We start from the raw sequence: 21,007 nt of genomic DNA, 5'->3' as shown, positions 1-21,007 counted from the left end.
TTAATAAACTGAATTTTTGTTGTAACATAATTACGCGCCTTTGTTGGATACCACACACATGGTTCTAATTCGTTTCAGGTGTACCAACTTATATCGAGTTTATTCTCTTTCTCTATAAATATATCACCATGGCAGAAGTAGTGAATGAAAAATTATCAAAAAAGTGAGTAAAGTTAATAAGAAGTTATTATTTTTTCTACAAAAATCAATTATTGAATTATTTATTAACAATAAAATGTTATTGATATGTAAAAAACATTAAAACTGTTGATGATGTAATTTTTTTTTAATACTACTGACCACGTTGTTTTCAAACAACTCTATTTAAATGAGTTTTTACATCATTTTTGTTAATTGATTTATGTATTTAAGATTCTTCAACATTAAAAATATTAAAAATATAAATATAGTGCAGATTAATCAATCAATAAAAGTTTTAATTGAATATAAAACATGCGTTGGTTAATAACCAAACATCTGGCACGTTTGTACCCGGCACTACTGAATTCGTATAATATTTCTACGAACTCAGACGTGCGTCATATTTCAATTAATGGAACATTATTTAAGTGCGTATAGATTAAATTTATAATATTAATAAATATATTTCATATATATGTCTTTGTTTTTAATTTATAGTGAGCTCAAAAGACGTTTAAAAGCTGAACAAAAACAAAAAGAAAAAGAAGCTAAAGCTGCTACAGTGAATTCAGCACCAGAAAAACCCAAAGAAAACAAGACTACTTTGAACCAAGAAGAGATCAGTCCAAATGTAATTTTTGCTATTATTATTTAGTACATTAAATAATGTTTAACAATAGTAATGTTCATTATTTTTTGCAGGAATATTTCAAACTTCGCAGCAAAGAAATTGCTGAGCTTAAAAGCTCCAATGACAACCCATATCCTCACAAATTTCATGTGTCGATGTCATTGGAAAGCTTTATCGAAAAATTCGCCAATCGAGTGAAAGAATCTGAAATTTTACATGATGAAGTTCATAGTATTGCTGGACGAATATATGCAATACGAAAAGCTGGTGCTAAATTAGTTTTTTATGATCTTAGAGGTGAAGGCCTAAAAGTGCAAATAATGGCAAATGCTAAACATTATGAAAACGATGAAGCATTTGAGAAAGATGTAGAGAAAATTGGCCGAGGTGACATAGTCGGAGTTGTTGGTGTTCCTACTAAAACAAAATTAGGAGAGTTTTCAATCTTACCAAAGAAAATGACTCTCCTCAGTCCATGTCTACACATGTTACCGCATTTACATTATGGATTGAAAGATAAAGTAATTATTTTTTATTCATTATCACTAGATTATTAATATTATTTAATAATTTTATAACTTTGAATTATAGGAAACAAGATTTCGTCAACGTTATCTTGATTTAATTATAAACGAGAAAGTACGCGAAAAATTTTACATAAGAGCAAAAATTATTGCGTACATACGCAAATTTTTTGATGAATTGGGCTTCCTTGAAATTGAAACTCCTATGATGAATATGATTGCTGGAGGAGCTACTGCTAAACCTTTCATGACTCATCACAATGAGCTGAACATGGATCTTTATATGCGAATTGCACCAGAGTTATATCATAAGGTAATAAAGATTATTGAAGCAATATAAATTCTTACCAAATATGTCATAAAAATAAATTGATTATATTTAGATTGTTTTACTTCATTTTTTATTTTTTTTAGATGTTGATTGTTGGAGGTATAGACAGAGTATATGAAATAGGCAGGCAATTTCGTAATGAAGGAATCGATATGACGCATAACCCAGAGTTTACCACGTGTGAATTTTATATGGCTTATGCTGATTACAATGATTTAATATCCATAACTGAATGTATGTTATCAGGAATGGTAAAAAGTATTCACGGAACGTATAAAGTGATATATCATCCTAATGGTCCGGAAGGAGAAGCAGTTGAGATTGATTTCACACCGCCATTCAAAAAAGTATCAATGATAAAAACATTGGAAGAAAAGTTGAATGTAAAATTCCCTGATGCTGATAAACTCAACACTCCGGAAGCTAATAAATTTTTAGATGAATTATGTGTTAAACATGAGATTGAATGTCCACAACCTAGAACAACTGCACGTCTTTTAGATAAATTAGTTGGAGAATTTATTGAAGAATATTGTATCAATCCAACATTTATATTAGATCATCCTCAAATTATGTCTCCACTTGCCAAATGGCATCGTTCTGAAAAAGGACTCACTGAAAGGTTTGAATTATTTGTGATGAAAAAAGAGATTTGCAATGCATATACTGAGTTAAATGATCCAGTAGTGCAACGTGAAAGATTTGAACAACAAGCAAAAGATAAAGCTGCTGGTGATGATGAAGCGCAATTGATTGATGAAAACTTCTGTACGGCTTTAGAGTATGGTTTACCACCAACGGCAGGATGGGGTATGGGAATTGATCGACTTACAATGTTTTTAACTGACTCAAATAACATAAAGGTATGGAAAAATGTTCTTAAGAAGCATGTTACTATAAATAAATTGTAAACTGATTTAAATATTTATTTATACTTGTAGGAAGTCCTATTTTTCCCAGCAATGAAACCTGATGATCCAAGAAATAAAGAAGCAGATGCAGAAAAAAAGTCAGATGTTCAATCAGAAAAATAAAAAAGGATGAATTTTTATAACATCTTTCTGAATAAATTAAATGTCAAAACGAAAATTTTGAAGTTGTATATTTATCGATTTATTTATTATACGCACATTGATAGCTATAGAATATATTCAAAAAATTTAATTCTTTCCAAAGTAGTTTAAATTTAAATACACAAATATCATTCATAAAGTTTCGTTGAATTAAAATTGATCAACAAATCTAGACTATCAAAATATTTTCGGAATCACTCGAATATTTTTGTGGCAGTTTGTATATTGTCAAAGTTAACGTAAAAATGATTATAAAGAAATGATTGTGATTTAGAAAATAAATGTGATGCTAAATTTGTTGATATGTTCAGTTGAGATCAATTTAAACTGTGATATCACTTGTAAATAAATAATCATAACGTACAGAGATTTTTCACTGTTTCGTTTGTGATTTTGGCAGTAGTGCGTTTGACAGTGAACAAAAGGTAATTCATGTTACCATCAATAATAATTAGCACAATATTACTATACAAATTATCAACTATCTTCTTCCTTGACAAATTTTGTTACAGAGTTATAGTGAGCTCCTAATTCATACATATGTCGGTGGTATGTTAAAATGACTTTTTTGTGATCAGTATATTCAGGTCCTATGATATAAGGTGTTCCTGTAGCTTGAATAACTTCAATCGGACACCGAAGAACGCGTGAAAGAACTTCAAGTTCTACAGCGCCACCCCAAGCACTTGTTGAAGCAACGTCATCACAATATTTTTCATATTGTTCAGGAGAAAAAATTTCTTCTGAATCTGAGTTAGATAAAAATGGCAGGAAATCATTCATATTTTCTCGCAAATACATAGCAGTTTTTTCTCTGAGATCTTGTAGACTAAGGGGAATTTCACCATTAGTTTTCAACTGATGAGCAATAGCATTGTAAAGACAGTGTCCATCGCTAGGAATTTCATAAATCATCAAATCACGTCCTTCAAGGATCTTTTTAATTGTTTGAGTTTCTACATTACGTTTTCCGAAAACATTCAATGCTTCCTGTTCGATTATTTGTCGATTTCTTTCTTTCTCAGCATTAGCTTTTTTATCTCGTCGTTTTTGTGCTTTAGATACTCTTTGTGCAGAAATAGTCTTGCTTGATTCATCGTTGTCATCATTCTCTGGCAGTATGACAGTCTCAGTAGGCAAACCGGTAACTGTTAGCTGTGATAATTTAAAATTCGTTAATTCTTCTTCTTGTTGTTGATCAAGTTCTGATTCTAAACGTGATATTTCTTCAGAAATTTCTTTCTTTTTCTTTTTATCTCCTTTGCATATAGACTTTTTCAGAACCTGAATGCGACCTGAAAGTGACAAAAGTTGATTAAATATAATTGAAATATTAAATAGATTTAATAAATAATTAACATTACAAAAAAGATTAGTCATTCAACAATTGCTCAACACTTTGTTAATTTTCATCATAAAATTTTTGATGCTCCAAAAACTTTTCTGTTTCAACTTTTTGTTATCATCAATATTGTTATTAATTAAAATATGATCAAAAACTCATCACATAGAATAGAATCAAATGAGAATTATTTAAATATCAATGAAAAAAATGAAATTCTAGTCATCAATAACAAAAGTAACCAATTAAATGAACATGAGGTAGACAAATTTTAATGATGACATTTACCTTGCAATTCTTTACGTTCTTTTTTGTGTTTTTGTAGTAAGAATTCTTCAGTATTCTCATCATCTTCAGCCATGTTATCAAACACTTAAATAATAATTGACAATTTCGGAGTTTATTTTCTTCTTAAAAATAAAGAAGATGTAATCGCATAGATACAGCACTGGACCATTCAATATTTTTTTATTAAAAAAAGCATGCCTCAAGAAATTGAATAGTGTAGAGAACAAACTTATTCTCATTCGACACTCAATCTGCAACAGATACTACATTATCGACGCATCATAAATAAACAAGTAGTGACATCTCGTTGTTTTTCATGAAGTTCTCTGCTCAAAATTTACTTAATTATCGACAGCCAATTTGAATTTCTGTGGTGGTGATTTGAGCACCAAATTTCAAAGTTCTTGAATCAGATAACTCAAGTTTTTTACTCTTAGATGCACAGTTAAGCTGTATTTCCGTCCTGTTTGCATATAAGACACCGAAAAAACCAATTTCCTCTAAATATATTCTTTCATATTTACACTGAAGTCATCTTGTAGTGTATCAAGTTTAATATGGATACAATTTTATTGAAGAATCTACCTAAATTCTTTTTATTGTTTTTTTTTTTAAACTTAAGACAGAAAGTTCTCTTATGCATGCTTATTTATTTACTACATTGCGACTACAATATAAATATGTAACCATTTAAAGTCAATTTCATTCTCTGAAAATGCACTGGTGAATACTCATTGTTTACAGTGGCTTTTAATGTTTGTCATTGATTGATTCTCAAAAAGTACTCTATGCTAATTGTACTTGTAATAGTTGTTGATTATCAAGAAAATCAAGTGTTCTAAAACTTAGAGACTATACAAAAGAACATATCGATTTTCTAAGCACAATAAAATTTACATATTGCGATAATTTATAATTTTAAATAGAAACAACCCAAGTGAGTTCCAATAGACTCCATTTATTGTAGCACTTAAATCCTAGTCGTTGACAAACTCCAAGACTTCATCGAGATTTAAAATAATTTTTATATCTATTTTCGAAACTTTATCTCATATTTCTTTTCATTATTCAGTATTTTCTTGGTCGATATAATGAATAAAAAGTTTTTTAAAAACACGATCTATCTAAAATGTATAGATTAAAAACATTGTCAACTCATTGGAATGAAAGCTTTATCAATAAACAATCATTTTTCAAACATGTCAGACTTAGAATTGTCCTGATCGAAACTTGATATCAACTAGCAAAAATCTCCTTGTAAATTTACGAGCGAAAAATATAAAATATCAGAAACCATCAAAAATAAAATGTTTCCAAACTTTTCTTTGCTTTAAAAGCCTCCAAAATATTCATGTCAAACGCTTTAGTGTTCATAATCTCAGGATAATCCTTAGAATATATTCTGTGTGTGTGAACATGAATAATCGATTTTTTACTCCTTTCAGTAAGAAAAAAAAAATTGCACTAAGCTATGGGAATTTATAAAAAACTTTCTTGTTATTGTGTCAAAATTTATTAAAATAAAAGATTAGGGGTAAAAAAAAAATAATATATCGAGGGTGTAATTTTTTCTCATGCGACTCAGTTTGCGTGTTGGTAACAGGAATGATGGCTAAAGCTTCGTGGAAGTCGTTCCAATATAAATATCGATTCACAAAATGAAATATATGTCAGTGATAATGTCACCGTTTATTACAGCGTTTTTATTGTCCATACTAGCATTTAAATAAATGAAAATGTTTTCTTTTTACCTAACATAATTCTTGTACATTGGCATTATCATATTCATCTATATAATGAAATATTATCAAACTCATAAACCTTTAAAATAATTTTATCAAAAGTAACAATGTGTTTTAACATTTTCTAACCATTTCATTGATAATCTCATTACTTTATTCGGCTACAAACAACTGAATTAGTTTGAAAGGAGAAATGTTTTGTTTATATCACACTGATTTTAATTATTATAAAAAACAAAAATTTTATTAAAATATCATAAACCTCAGATCTCTTTCAGTTTAATCAGTGGAAATCAATTAAGTCTACTACCAGTTGCATCAATTGATTATTGATAATTGATTTGGTGCTGGATATCAGTGAAAAGCCACTGATTTTGTATAAAAGTAAAGAGTGCTGGAATTAAATCTTTTCTCGTCGAGCTTTAATGAAGTTAATATGAGAATATATGACAGTTGAGCTGCTTTGAAGCAGAGTCAATTAAAATTTAAAATCATAATCACTCTGTAATTCCAACTTCTACTCTTTTCACTCTTCTGTTTTCATATAGAATTGGATTATGCATAATTTCATCAAAAATCGATTTATCACCACCATAGAATTACTATCATTTAATCATTTGAACAAGTAATCTCCTTCTTTACTATATAAATATTCCAGAAAAATAATTGATTGTAAATTTATATAAATTATTATTTAAATTAAATAATAAAATATTTTGAAATAATTAAAAAATAATTTCATCTTTTATGCAAAGTAAGAGATCCATGACTACGGGTCAGTACCCCATCTGTTGAAAATTCAGATTTATGATATTTATTCTAATGAATAAATAAGTAAACTATTAGATTTATTATTCAATTATTTTATTAATAAAAGAAGGCTCGAAAAACATATCTGCACAGGCTGAGAGACTCTCATAGACTAACGAGAATAGTACTTAGTCTATATAATATTTATATATAATCAGTCCTAATAATTATCTTAAAAATAATATAAACATCGATGTGTAATATAAACTTAGCCTACGACGTAGTTCCATCATCACTGGAACACACGCTTATAATATAGATATAACCGTGAGAATAAGAATGTTTATTAAGATATTATAAACTAAAGAATAATAATTGAATTTTGTTCATATTCCAACACCATCACTCGTGCATTTTGTATACCTAATAGGGAAACAGGGGTAAAATGGGATACTCCAAAAAGTAATAAAATACTCCAGAAAGCAAAAGAGTACCTCATGTAAAAAATTTTTTTTGTAAATTCTCTGTTTTTTAATGTAATTTTTTTTGGTAGTCAAGAGCTTTGTATGAACCTTTATTACAAGCATTAAAGTAATCATAATTTTTTAGTATAGTGTCTTTTTATAGCTCGATCTCTTCTGTACATATATAAAACTTCCGGTTGGTACAAAATGCATGGAGTGATCGAATAATGGATCTCTTACCTTAATGATAAAAATATTGTTTACAATAATGTTGATTATTTTATTATTTAAAAAAATACCTTGAGGAAGGGTGGGTAAAGTAGGACGTGAGAGCAAAGTGCAACGCTCGGGAAAATGTATTAATTCATTATAATACCTTTAAAAACACTTGTTACGATTTCTATTTATCAATTTTTCAATTCCTCAATGCATTGATAATTATTGACATTTGTTGATATATCCATTAATTCGGTGATTTACGTTTCATCTTCGTGTTCCACTTTACCCCTCTTCCTTCCATTCCAAAATTAAAGTTTTCATAATTCTCTAACATCTTTCACTATAAAAAAATTTCAATCAGTTATTCTCATCAGAAAATACTACCAAAAAAAAAAAAGCATCGAAGTAAATATTCCATATAATAAGTACCTATTTTTATACTTTATCATCCAATATGTCCTCATAACCATTGAGCCGATACTGTAAATATCCGTCTAATCCATTGATCTTATACTTCACAATGCACCTTATTGTTGTGCAAAAAAATCAATTCTTGTAGTAAGTAGGACGATTGATTTACCCTGTGTGTAGAGTTTGATGTCCCAGAGTATCTATATAACGAAGAAAAAAAAAAGAATTAGAAAAAAATCTATCGATAAGCATAAGTAAGGTTCAATACGATATGGTGTTACCGAAATACCACGAAAAGATACGAAATTAACCGAGGAGCAAAGGATGCCGGAAGTTGGCATGTTTTAAAGAGAGTACTACCCTACCACTATCCACAACAACACATATATTCACTTGCCAGAATATGAGAGGGTGAGACATATTCACGACTGCGCATCAACCTCTGTAATTCTGGCCAGTCCAATGCTTGGCATTATGAGCGTGGAGGTCCACGAAGCAACATCCCGCTCATATAGATCATTAGGACGATACCACTGTTCGAAGTCTATTTTTTTACTCAACCATCATCATAACAACGTGCTAAACAATCTTTTCTATCAGATAGTTGATCCCGAGATCAAATAAATCAACATCACTGTGATAAAATCTGTTGACAAAGGATTATTTTTCAAAACAATGTTTATTTGGCAGAGATGGCCAATTTAGTGTATTCCGGGTGTTGTATTTATTGAGAGAGGATTCTTATATTGAAAGTGATCATTTTTGAAAGAAATATTTCAATGACTAATGTTATTGTTAATTGCGACAAAGAAGAAGAAGATTTTTTTTTAAATGCAATTTCTTGGATAAATTGAGTTTCATCGATCCGTTCAACTGAAGAAGCAGCGCCGGTCAATCCTTACGCCCTGGTGTAGGAGGAGTCTCTGGTGGATGCTGTGCTGCATGGATGTCGTCGATTATCGCATGGGGTCAATGTGCTTCCTTTTTATCAATCTTTATTTTTGCTGTTAATATGCACCAGAAAGAGATAACGGGATCTTCATCATTTTTTCATCATTATGAAAACCTAATTTCTTCATGAGGTGTTAAATAAACAGGTTAGTTAATTGTTTTCTAATACATAAATTATTTTGTTAATTTTTATAACCTTTTTAGAAGCAACAAAAATGATATTGTCAAGTGAATTAAATATTTTACTGAATTGGAATTATTTTATTTGTTTATTTTCTTTAATGAAAAGGATGAAAGTACTTGAATTTACGATCGTGGGTGCAGAAACGAAAGACAGGTTTCGCGAAGAATAAGAAGAAACAAGGGAAAAGAGAGTAAAAGGAAATAGCGGCAAGGGGATCAAAGGGGGTTAGGGGCAACGGGTGGAAGAACGGACTACGAACAACACCTGCTCTTTGGGTATGCGCGTGCGATCCTTTCCACTATATGACGATATACTAGTATAATACCTTTTCTTCGGCCTCAACGAATCTCCGTTTCACTGAGGTTTATTCGCGTTTTTATGCATGGTCATAAAGGCCAGAATTTTATTGGCAATTGAAACAGGATTTTGTGACGTTGAGAATTGTTTTGTAAAATTCTATTAAATGGTTTTGTAACTATCAGATGATAAATTACATTTTATAGAAACTTTCACTATTGATAAAAAAAAAAATAATTGTTTTTATTACTTTAACGCTAATTTAAAATTACTTCATTTTAAAAACGAAATCTAATTGTCAATAACTGACAGTAATGTTTATTTACAGTCATAATAAAAATGGTTATGATAAAGATTACGATTATTTTAACAACTTCAAAAAAAAATAAAAATAATTAATAAATTTGAGAATTAAAAGTAAAAAAAGTTTATTAAAAAAAATATTTATAATTTTTTAATATTCATTTATAGATTTATTTTGAAAAACATCAAAAGATTATCTTAATTCTTTTAAATCTGTTTAACATTTAAAAAATAGTTGTCAATTTTATTTTTTACTTTCTCTTGACTTGTTATTTTTGTGATCAATTGCCTTGATTTTACTCAAATGATGCAACTACTCATTTTAAATAAATCTAATATTATATGATATATAAATATATCCGTAAAGTATAAAAAAAAATGTGAACCGGAAATAAAAAAATACAAAGTCGGATGTTAATTAATCATAAATAACTTTCTCGACTAGAAAAAAAATTTTTTTTTTTCAAAACAAACATTTCATTTTTGAAAAACTCCAACTACTTTTAAACCGTAAAACTTAAAAAAAGCGAAGTCTTGAAGAAGAGAATAAATAAATCCGTGAGGGTCTGAGCGCACCTGCTAAGTGGTCGAACAAGTATAATATGTTGAAACAATCCATTTACTCTAATATAACATAATAAATTTATCTGGTAATTGTTGAAGTTTCAAATTTTATATTAAAAATCAGCTTTAACAATAATCTTTATTATAACTTCAATTTCTTGTCTACGACCTCTACAAAAAGAATAAAGGTTCTCCTTGTCACAATTGTCAACTTCAGTTTCATTCTCTTTGTTCATCTCTGTTCTTCTACCAACAGTTTGTTCTAGTATATTTAATTATACTTATAAACACGAGGGCTGGCGTGCTACAGTGATGTTACGGCTCGATTTTAACGAGAACTGGCAAAACCAAGCTTTCCCTCATCATGAACGAGGGACGATTCTAAAATTAGAGGTTCCAACTTATAACCCCGGTTACTCGGTTGTTTTATCGACGCTTCTAACTTGTATTTTCTTATAGCTTCAAGTATACTATTTTTTATTTCACTGACTTACTTTTCATAACCACTGAGAAATTGAAAGCATACACATACTTGATACATGTCAATACACATTCTAAAACAATATTTATATAAAAGTAAAGAAATTATTTATTTAACAAGATTTCCATTAATACTTTAATATCAAAATAATAATAATAATAATTACTATTATTTATTAATTAATATTATTTATTTATTTATTATTAGTAGATCAAAATTAAGCACTGGATTGTCTTTGATTCAATATTTAATTAATTTATTACTTTTTTTTAATTATAAAAATGTTTTAATAAAAATTTTCTAGTTTTAAAATTAAAAAATATTTCCAGAAATATTGTTCAATAAAAAAAAGTAGTTTTTTGTATGAAAAAAAAATTACACTAAAAAAAAAAAAAGTCTTTATTTTAATAAACGAGTGTGTGACTGCAATTGAATGAATATTTGAATGAGTTCAAGCATCCATTGACATAGAATGTACTTGATGTGATAGGTATTTTTACCAGTACGTTCATCAAAGCAAAAATTCGACAGCTACTGATCAGTTTAATTGACTCGAAAAATTTATATAATTGAAATGTCTAATACTCAGCCTACTATATTATCAACTTAATAATTCATGACAGTTATTGATTCATTCTTAATGAATATTTCGATTGAATTATAAAATCAATAATTAATAACTTTATAATCATTTTATTTTATCTAATTTATATGGCCAATTCGTGGCTAATTAAATTGATCAAATACCTTTAAACAAGGTTTTGATAAAACAAGTTGTGAATTATTTTACTATACATGTATATAAATAGTTGTAATTAAAATAATTGTTGATTTTAAATGCATGTGATATTGATACAGTAGGATAAAACATATTGTGATTGGCTTCTTTAGATAATGACTTAAATTATTAAATTATTTATAATTATTAATATAATGGAGTATTAATAGTACTATTATTAATAAATTATAAATAATATAAATAAATCTAAATAATCATAAATTAAATACTATTATTTATAATTAAAGTATAAAAAATATAAAATATTATTATGATAATTATTTTGCCTGTTTGAATTACTTCTATCAATAAGTTTTTATTAAAAAATTAAAAAAAAAGTATTGAACACAATTATATTTATTTATAAAAAATGATGAGTATTAAGCTAAATTACAGTGATTTCTTACTCATAAAATTTATTACATATTACATTTTAAAAATAACAATAAAAAATAGTTTCAATAACTCAGTAAATTAATAAATATACGTTGAATTTTTATAATGAAATAAAAAAAAATATTTCCAACATTTATTGGAAAAAAAAACGTGGCTAATAACTGTATGTTTTACCTTGATAATTATCATCGATCTTTCATAAAGTTTTGTTTACGTAGCAATAAGCTGTGCACTTACAGCAAAATTCAGCAAATATATAAAGCCGTTACAGAATTAATGAGCAAAGTTGGGAATTTTATCAAAACCTTAAATTACTTAGCTGTTTCCACAATAAATATTTTCTATCTTGATATCTGATACGTTTTCATAAAGTGGCCGTGGTTACCATCTTGTTCCCTCAGTCAATGGGAATTCGATCACCCTGAAGCTATTGAATAACGATCAATCAACCATAATGTACGTTAACTTCTATTATCGATAATTAAGATTTTAAAATTATTATAAAACATTAACCATATAATAACATTGAAATTAATTTTCATTTATTTTATTTATTACTTACACAATTTATCCATTCTCTTTGTTGTGCTCATTCTTTCACTTGTCTTCATTTATTTGTACCTCAGTGTGATTCAGTTTATCCAAGTTGATGTATGAAAACAAACATACCATTTCTATCCCTTTTAACTATACTCGGTCAGTAGCTTTGTGCAATCTATATATATGAAAGAAGCATACATGTATGTTCATACAAAGTATTATTACACGTGAGTAATCGAATAGAAGTGTCGTAGCCTTCGTATGTGTACTGTCTCTCGGCTGGAACTCACATTGAGTATCGATTGACTTTCAGCATAGACACAGTATGGACCAAAAAAGATAACTCGTCTGATGCATTGTTTTCATAAAAAGTATTGAAAAACTTTTTTCCATGTCAATCAAAATTTTTAAATATTTTTTTCAACTTGATTTTATTTTTTTAGTAAATATTCAAAGTGGAAAAATATTGAAAGGATCTAAATGTTCAACATTCAAAATTAATTGCAATAAAAAGATGATATTTGTTGAGAAAAGTTCAATATCATGGATTGAGAAAAATCGAAGCAGTTGGATTTACTATAATGTTTTTATTTCTCAGTTAAGATCCTAGAGATTAGTTCGTTCATGGTAAATCAATAATTTACTGAAATACAGTCTTTACCTAAAGATAATAAATCAGCAGAAAATGATGATCATTATATTTCACCATAATTTTGTATCATAAGCTGCTAATGATTATTTTCAGACATACTAATGACAAAAAAGATAAAATGAATGAAAAAAAAGGGACAAAATGATTCGAACGTGAGGTTCAGATGAATAGAAACTAGAAGGGAAGAGAGGGAATCCAAACTGATTATGCATTCCCCTAATCTCAAGAAAATCGATCGCAAGCTCATGAAGAAGAAATGGAACATACAATCGTACACGACTTGGCAATCTCCAATTGAGAATCACTAAATTTATGTGTAAGTGCGTGTGTGAGGTGGTATCACTGGAGATATGTGCGGGGGTGCAAGAATCCCCTTGTGCATGACATGGCGTCTTAGTCATGGTGATTCATCCGCCTTAGGGCAAATGTGCGTACACACTGGAATTCCTTGCCAACATGGCTTATGATGTTGAATTAAAAACATTGTTAGAATAAAAATCAAACACGTCAAAGTTAATTAATCATTTCCTCACAGAAAGATTTTGTTGTCACCATAAAATATTGAAGGATTATTCCAATAATATTTTAGCAAAAAAACAAGAAAGAGGAACAAAAGAGGTGATAAAAAGGCATGCAGTAACAATATTGAGTGCATGTTTATGAACACAAAGCGGCGATTATGATGAAAATAAAGAAGGGGGTTTTAAAAAAAGAGTCAAGTGGAAAAATAAAAGAGAATAGACGTGTTGAAGGGAACTTGAAGCTAGAGTATAGAAAGGGAGTGTCTGCTCTCTCAAGTATGATAAGAATACTAGAATAACGTGTGACACTTATTGTCACTTTCTTGAGGCATAGTTAACGTACATAACGCTTGAGTAGGGGATTAATGCTTCTGGAAGTTTATTTATTGATGGGTAATCTTATTAGATAGAATAATTAATGATATCAAGTGGATCCCTAGATAAAATTACAGACTGTTTTGTTCATTTATTTTCTCATATAAATCTTTTTGGTACTAAAGATTTTGATAATTTATAGAAATTATAAATATTATTTTTCCAGTAGAAACAATAAAATGTCGTGAAGGGAAATAAAATGTACTAGAATCTTTTTGTTTAGACTTAAAGGAATTAATTTTTAAATTATTTTTATTAATTATGTTATAAATTTAACAAATTTTGGTGCTTTAGTGGATGTTCATTAATATTTTAAGAGTATCTCAGCACTTTATATAATTATTTTTAGGGATAGAATAAAAAAATATACTTTCGTAACTGCAAGAACTCATACAATTTATTTTCAGTCACGAGTTCCGTATTAAAAGCACACGATAATTCCCAGGACATAAACTAGGTTTAGGAAAGTCTAGGAATTAACATAAAGTTGAGATACTTCTCGAAATAATATTGATGCTTGATCGTTTTTAAATGACAATTTTTATTTAAATCATTTAAAAAATAGAAAAGTAATTAATGTTGTTGTAAATGCATACAACTATTTATTAATTAAGATAATAATATATAAATAAAATAATTATAGTAGTGAAGGTAAAATGTTGTATGACGTTAAGAAAGATTAAACTAGCTATCATAACTATTACTTGTAATTTCAGAATAGAATGCCTCTCTATCCTTGTTATTGACATCAAATTATAATAATGGCTGTCTAATGTTTAGTTGACCTAATCTATTGCAATTAATAATTATATCAAGATTATTTTCGTCTTACATAAATTACTCCAATCATATTTCAATTATAAATCATGCAGGAAATGTTCTTTTCTTGCTCATGAAACGATTAATTTTATGAAATTATTCGTTGAGATATTTATAGTTACCTCCTTTTCTATCTTCAATTAGATCAGAACAAAATATAAATAGAAATAAATGTTTCATTGATAATGTGTTTGATTGAAAATTCAATTGAAATAAACTGGTATGAATTTTGGGAATTTCAGGATATAAAATCATGTTGGAATGCCTTGGCCTCTATCTACAAACACTTTGGATTTTTGTCGATATTGATAAATCTTAATAGACAATAAATACCACCATGTCAATGACTGGAAGTTTGATGGGCTATGAAAACAACAATGAAATTAATAATCAAGTTAAGAACAAAAAAATATTAAAAACCATGCAGACCAATATGGTATCATCACCACCAGTGAGTTCAAGTAGTGCCAACAGCACTACGATGGTGAGCAATACCATTAATATATCAAAGACACAGAAAATTCCGTCTAATATTCAAAGTAACCGGAAACGAGATTCATGTAATCGGGGGCATGCTAATGGACTTTGGTCTGTTTGGTATGGTATTTTAGTAGTATCTCTACAAGCCTACATTGCTACTAGATGTGCTAAACGATTTGTTGGTATGTTTATATTTACTCAATATTATCAACGAATTTTTATAAAAGATATATTGATATTAATGTAACATTTTTTAGCGTATTTATCACTACCATGGCCAGCGGATTTTCAACCACCAAAATTTGAACTCCATGTTTGTATAGTTTTAACTGGCACTGGAGTTTTATTACTACCAATTTTACTAGCTGCTGCCTTTCTAAAGCTTGGTAACTTAGCTAATGATGGAATGAAGCTTGGTCGACATACTAGTACATGCACTAGAGATCACAGTGCTTCAATAATTGGCAGTGATTCAGATGATAATGGTATGATTATAACTAAATATTTATTTATTTATTATTTTTTAATTCAAAAATAAGTAATCTTTTGTACGAATTTTATTTTTATCAGGTTTAGCAGCAAGTTTATGGAAACATGGCGGTCCTACAGCGGCTTTTGTTCATCTTTGTACTGCAATGTGTTTTTTGTTACCTTCATTGCTCATGGAAGCGAGACTGATTTATGCGGGATTTTTACCAAAAGGTAATTAAAGACTTCCTTTATCAAGAATCCCCATACTCATTTTCATAACATTGAATTTTTATATCACATTTTAGATGCTATTTGGCGTACGGATCTTGATTGGATTGTTATCCATCAAGACAGACTGGTCTACCTTTCTTTTATGAATCCTGCAGGAGACTTGAATAATTTATCCACTTATGGATCAACAGTTGGCAATACTTTAAACTTAGATGATATCGCAAGTCACTTGGAAAATAATCAATGGAGTTCAACATTATCGAACAACAGTTCTGAAAGTGCTTTGACTTATTCTTCAGGTTCACCTATCAATAAAAATGAATTGAATCGTAGTAATTATCGCTCCTCTCATCTCTTTAAAAAGCTCGAGCTTTTAGCAACATCTACTCCACCTTCCAATATGAAAAGTAATAAAAATTCAAGCAATAATAGAGAGAATATGACTGCACACCATTCGGCCCAAGAAGTAAATACTTTGATGGATTTAAATAATCTGCAAGACTTTAATTATGAAATCACTGATGGTTCGTTCATTTGAAATTTTAAAATAAATTAATGACTTATTGTTAACTTCAACTCCATTCTCATAAAGTTAAAATCGATTATTTCAGGCAATTTACATTTCTCTGAAAAGAAGTTTATCACTTTGGAATATCTTAATTATGCGATGGCTCTGGCTGTATACTCAGTACGATACCCAGCAGTATTTTGGTCTTGTAATAAAGTCATTGGAACTATTTTTAGCATACAATTGGTTATTAATTCCGCACAAAGTTTAATAAGCTATGCAGGAATGTCGGTTCTTTATAAGGTAAAAAAGTTTATAATTTCTTAGATTGAAAATTTGGAAAAAAATTAATAATTGACGATAAAGTTCTTTTTTAATATAATAATAATATTATTAGGTACAAGTTGTTGGACCGCATAAAGTTTTATCACCGATGCGACATCGTACATTTCAACCAGCGTCTAATTCAAGCCGAATACAAAGAATGGTCTCAAGCCTATTTGGAGATACGTCTCATCTTCTTCTAAATCCACATGTAACATTGGCACTTTTTGCTCTTTCTTCCCTTCTGGTTTTATGCTCGAGCATGGTTACGTATCTTTACGCATATGGAAGGTACATTAAAAAATATTTACTTTATTATTTCTATTTTTATGGTTTATTTATGTTACTTTGAATAAATATTTAATGAAATTTCAGATTTGCTACATTTTTGGAGCAAGAACATGAACGTCGAGTAATAATATCCAAAGAAGCTCATCGAAATGGTTCAGGATGGGCATATTTTACACATTGTGCAGCACTTTGTGTATTTTTAGCTTTAACAATAGTAAATGCACCACTTCTGTATGATTACACGGTAATTTACCGGAGTAGTCTTGATGGAATAATGTTAGCTTGTATTTTTGGTACTATTATTCATCTGTTACTTTGGATAGTATTTTGGTTTTTCTTATCTATAAAAAAAAATTGGATATTTAAAGTACGAGTAACAATTGCACGTGCTACCGTTCGATCAACACGATCAGTTAAATTGGTCACTGATGTCGACCTTTTAGCATGTAGAATCAAAAATCAAGCGGAAGAAGACGATGAAGATGATCCAGAGATTATTGATGGAAGTACTAATGCTCCTTTATTAATTGTTGGGGATGGAAAAACATATAGTATTGCTGAATCATCACCAAAAAAAGCGATTATGAGTGTTATTCAAAAAGCGATGCTGGAAAGAAAAGCCAAAAAGAGCCAAAGTGAGTAAATTAAAAAAAAAAATCTGTAAATTTTAATATTTGCTAAATCATCATTGGTTATTAATGATGAATAATTTTGAAACTTTTGAATAATTTTTTTCTATGTGAGCAGCTGTTACTAATCGAGCCAATGGTGAACCTAGTATTGACACAGAAGAACAAATATATTGGTTAAGACCGAAATTACGACCATCTCCTGCTCAATCACCGAGCGGAAATGGATCAACCACACTCGATAAAAGTTGGTTGAACAAAAAATTGAAACCCAAAGTGACATTCAACGATCTGCCTAGTACGTCTGGCTCTCGGTAACTACTCTCCTTTCTCTATTGGTGTCGTTTGTTACTGTTTGTGTGTTTTATACGTCTTGTGATGAATGAAAACCTGTTTTTATTCATTGTATTTTTAATTTCGCTATTTTTTATACCTACGCATGCACTTTCAGTTTCAACTTATTTTCACCTCACATGCTTTTTAGTTTTTAAAAAATTATTATATTAAACAATTAAATTAATAATCAAGTATTTATTAAATTTTTTAGCAATAAGGGAAAAAGACGAGGTGTTACCGAAGGTGGACCAGACGACGATGGTGATTATGCCACACTACGTGAGTTACCACTAATGACGAATATTGATGCCGCTGATGACTCTGCATCGGAAGAAAATAAGGTAAAGAATTAAAATATAAAGCAAAGGAAGCTTAAACTAACTTTTCTATCTGTATTAATGAATATATCCTAATTGTATAATTGCATGATGCTGTTTATAGTTACTAGAATGCGTTAATGATGACCAAGTAACCTATTACGCCAGTGGAAATCATGATCTCCAACCTTCTGAAGACGATCCATCACCATTACTAACACCAGAACCCTTACCTGATCCAAAAATTGCATCTGAATTAACGCCAAATTTACCAACAACTACCATTGCATCTCATCAAGCCGAATTTCCACCTCCAGTCACTGAATCCGTTGTTAATCATTCAGCTTTACCACCGCAGGTGACTAATATTAATACAATGTTAAGAAGTTTTACTTTTTATAAAACTTTTATTAATTTTTTTTTTTCTTTTTAAGACTAATGGTATTACTCCAAGATGCTTGCGTCAAATAGATCCAGGAATGTCTGATCAATTAACTCCTCGATCAGATTCATCTAACTCACCAGCTATAGAAACAATAAATGTTTATACAAATCATACAGTTACGAATTACTGTGATGGAGCGACTGATCGTAGTAATACAAGTAGCAATAGTGAAAGTTCCAGTGGTATTCATTCTAATATTAGTAATAACAGTCATAATAGCACCAATTCTCATAGAAGAGCAACTAGTGTTGATAATTTAAGTGTTAATTCAGCTGATCCAGGCGATGAAGACAAGTGGAAGAGTGGTTCACTTCAACGAGGAACTCAACCTCCGAATTTTAATAACAAATTCAGTACAATAGATCGAAAGTTTACTCAAGCAGGATGTCCAGCAGTTATTCTAGAAAGTGCAAATGAGGCAACGGTCGTTATTAGAAGAAGGCTTTCACGACCGAAAATTACAGAGCCTTTAAATCCAAATGATCCAGAGCCTTTTTCTCGGTCGACTAACATGAGAATGACATCTTTCACTGAGAATACTGATCTCCGAAATGGAATCCATGCTTCCTCAGCAACTCTACCACACTATCCAACACAACCAATTGTTCCAACTTATCCGCATTGTTCAACGATGCCTTTACCTCATGGGGGACATGTTAATGGTAGTGCTAATGTATCCGGTTACACTGGTATAAACGGAACTAGTTCCAGTGGAGGAAGTTGTGGATCTGTACCTTATTCAACTGCTGAACCTCATTCTGCACGGAATAATAATCTCACGATTATCCCTCCAGTTCACACAACCCTTCCTACCAATGTTGCCCATCATAATGGAAGGTTGGGACAGATCAATCAAACGTCCACTAATCTCTACGTTAAACGCTTCCCTAATCATATTCTGCCGAGTCAAAATCCGTGGCCTCTACCAGGACATCATACATTTCCACAGCCTATTCAAAATAAATTTATGGGAAATTCAAATATCCCATCTAAACAAAGTGAAAGAGACTCTGCTAATTTTTCTATGGCAAGTAGTGGAGATTCAGACATTTGTTTACAGCCCCATTAATATTGCTTTTGATTTGATAATAATGAGTAAACTTGTATTAATAATGAATTTGAAAATTACTTACAATTTATGAAGTAATAAGGAATTATTTCTAAATGATTTATTATCTTATTATATCAATTATTAGATATGATATCTATTAGATTATTAATAATGTGTATAAAGTTTTTTTACAATTATTAATTATTTCAATAATAATGATTAAAGGTTCAAATTAATCTCATTATAATCAAGCAATATTTGATTTAAACAAATAGTATTTTTTTGATAGTCTCATCACAAAATACTATTCAACTTCCATTTACAAAAATTACATATCGAAAAAATAATATCCCAAAACAACAGCTCATTATACACACAAAAAAAAAAGATACTTAATTTCTGTGAATTTTTTGAAATGACTTTGGATGATACTCATAAGAGAAATAAAAATAAAAACTACAATTGTGTTATGTAAAAAAGGGCTTATCAAAGCTAACTTTAAATATAATAATTACGCACATTGTACAGCAAAACTAGCACAACCAACATAAGAAGTTAAGGTATATTTTTTCATGACCTTTTTGCAATAAAAACAGAAAATTTTTTAGCAATGAATAGTTTCATAAAATTTTGCTTGTTACAAATAGAACATATCCTTAAATTTATGACCACTATCAAATATAAATCAGATAATTTCATCGAATTTATATATGAATTTATCAATTTTTCTGTGTAAAAATATCCAATGGGAAGCTTATTCTAACAAATAAATTTTTTTTTACACAGTAGAATAATGAATTAATAGGAAAAAATAATAATGACAATGATAATAATAATATTAATAATAGTGACTAGTAAATAATAATTATGATAGTAATAATTAAAGTTACTTTGAGTCAGCATAGAAACAGATAAGTATTTTTTGCAAAAACCCGCTCACCTGCAGTTTAAAGAATAAAACTTTGTAAGAAGGTTGAAAAAGAAATTGTATCAGTAGTAACATTTTTTATTTTAGAATTAACTTAATTAGCATGTAAATAAAAAAGTAATTTTGAAGGTAATATCAAATTTTATTTCAATCTATGGAAGGTTGAGACTGATTAATGTATTTTTCATGAAAAAAAAAAAAATAAAAGCTGATAAGTTA

General features: G+C 29.1%; 3 protein-coding genes across 5 annotated transcripts; 2 read left to right on the top strand and 1 right to left on the bottom strand.

Moving 5' to 3' along the window:
* Positions 1–53: 53 nt before the first annotated feature.
* LysRS (Lysyl-tRNA synthetase) lies at positions 54–2,716 on the top strand. 2 transcript variants are annotated; one of them, XM_035094475.1, is made up of 6 exons: positions 54–163; positions 640–772; positions 844–1,293; positions 1,364–1,609; positions 1,711–2,490; positions 2,569–2,716. In XM_035094475.1, exons 1-6 carry the CDS (start codon positions 129–131, stop codon positions 2,659–2,661), a joined length of 1,737 nt encoding a protein of 578 aa, XP_034950366.1. In that variant the 5' UTR covers positions 54–128; the 3' UTR covers positions 2,662–2,716. The 2 variants fall into 2 exon arrangements, with proteins under 2 accessions (XP_034950366.1, XP_034950357.1); XM_035094466.1 differs by lacking the exon at positions 54–163 and adding an exon at positions 331–569.
* A 28-nt stretch (positions 2,717–2,744) lies between these two features.
* Positions 2,745–4,568, bottom strand: LOC118073770 (deubiquitinase OTUD6B). The gene is made up of 2 exons (XM_035094487.1): positions 4,331–4,568; positions 2,745–3,995 (listed from the first exon to the last, which is right to left on the bottom strand). Exons 1-2 carry the CDS (start codon positions 4,401–4,403, stop codon positions 3,178–3,180), a joined length of 891 nt encoding a protein of 296 aa, XP_034950378.1. The 5' UTR covers positions 4,404–4,568; the 3' UTR covers positions 2,745–3,177.
* A 3,831-nt stretch (positions 4,569–8,399) lies between these two features.
* On the top strand, positions 8,400–20,885 carry tinc (tincar). Of its 2 annotated transcripts, XM_035094936.1 has the most exons (12): positions 8,400–9,013; positions 15,020–15,439; positions 15,515–15,742; positions 15,828–15,959; positions 16,034–16,483; positions 16,571–16,770; positions 16,865–17,082; positions 17,167–17,717; positions 17,830–18,025; positions 18,259–18,388; positions 18,489–18,722; positions 18,799–20,885. In XM_035094936.1, the coding sequence occupies exons 2-12, from the start codon at positions 15,115–15,117 to the stop codon at positions 19,876–19,878; spliced, it is 3,744 nt and encodes a 1,247-aa protein (XP_034950827.1). In that variant the 5' UTR covers positions 8,400–9,013; positions 15,020–15,114; the 3' UTR covers positions 19,879–20,885. The 2 variants fall into 2 exon arrangements, with proteins under 2 accessions (XP_034950827.1, XP_034950828.1); XM_035094937.1 differs by lacking the exon at positions 18,489–18,722.
* Positions 20,886–21,007: the final 122 nt, after the last annotated feature.

The sequence above is a fragment of the Chelonus insularis genome, unplaced genomic scaffold (assembly GCF_013357705.1).
Source record: "Chelonus insularis isolate UGA/USDA-ARS -01 unplaced genomic scaffold, ASM1335770v1 contig_131_pilon, whole genome shotgun sequence".
In the NCBI taxonomy this organism is placed as follows: Eukaryota; Metazoa; Arthropoda; class Insecta; order Hymenoptera; family Braconidae; genus Chelonus; species Chelonus insularis.
The sequence above is the reverse complement of the archived record's forward strand: the minus strand, read 5'-3'. Positions and strand labels throughout refer to the sequence as shown.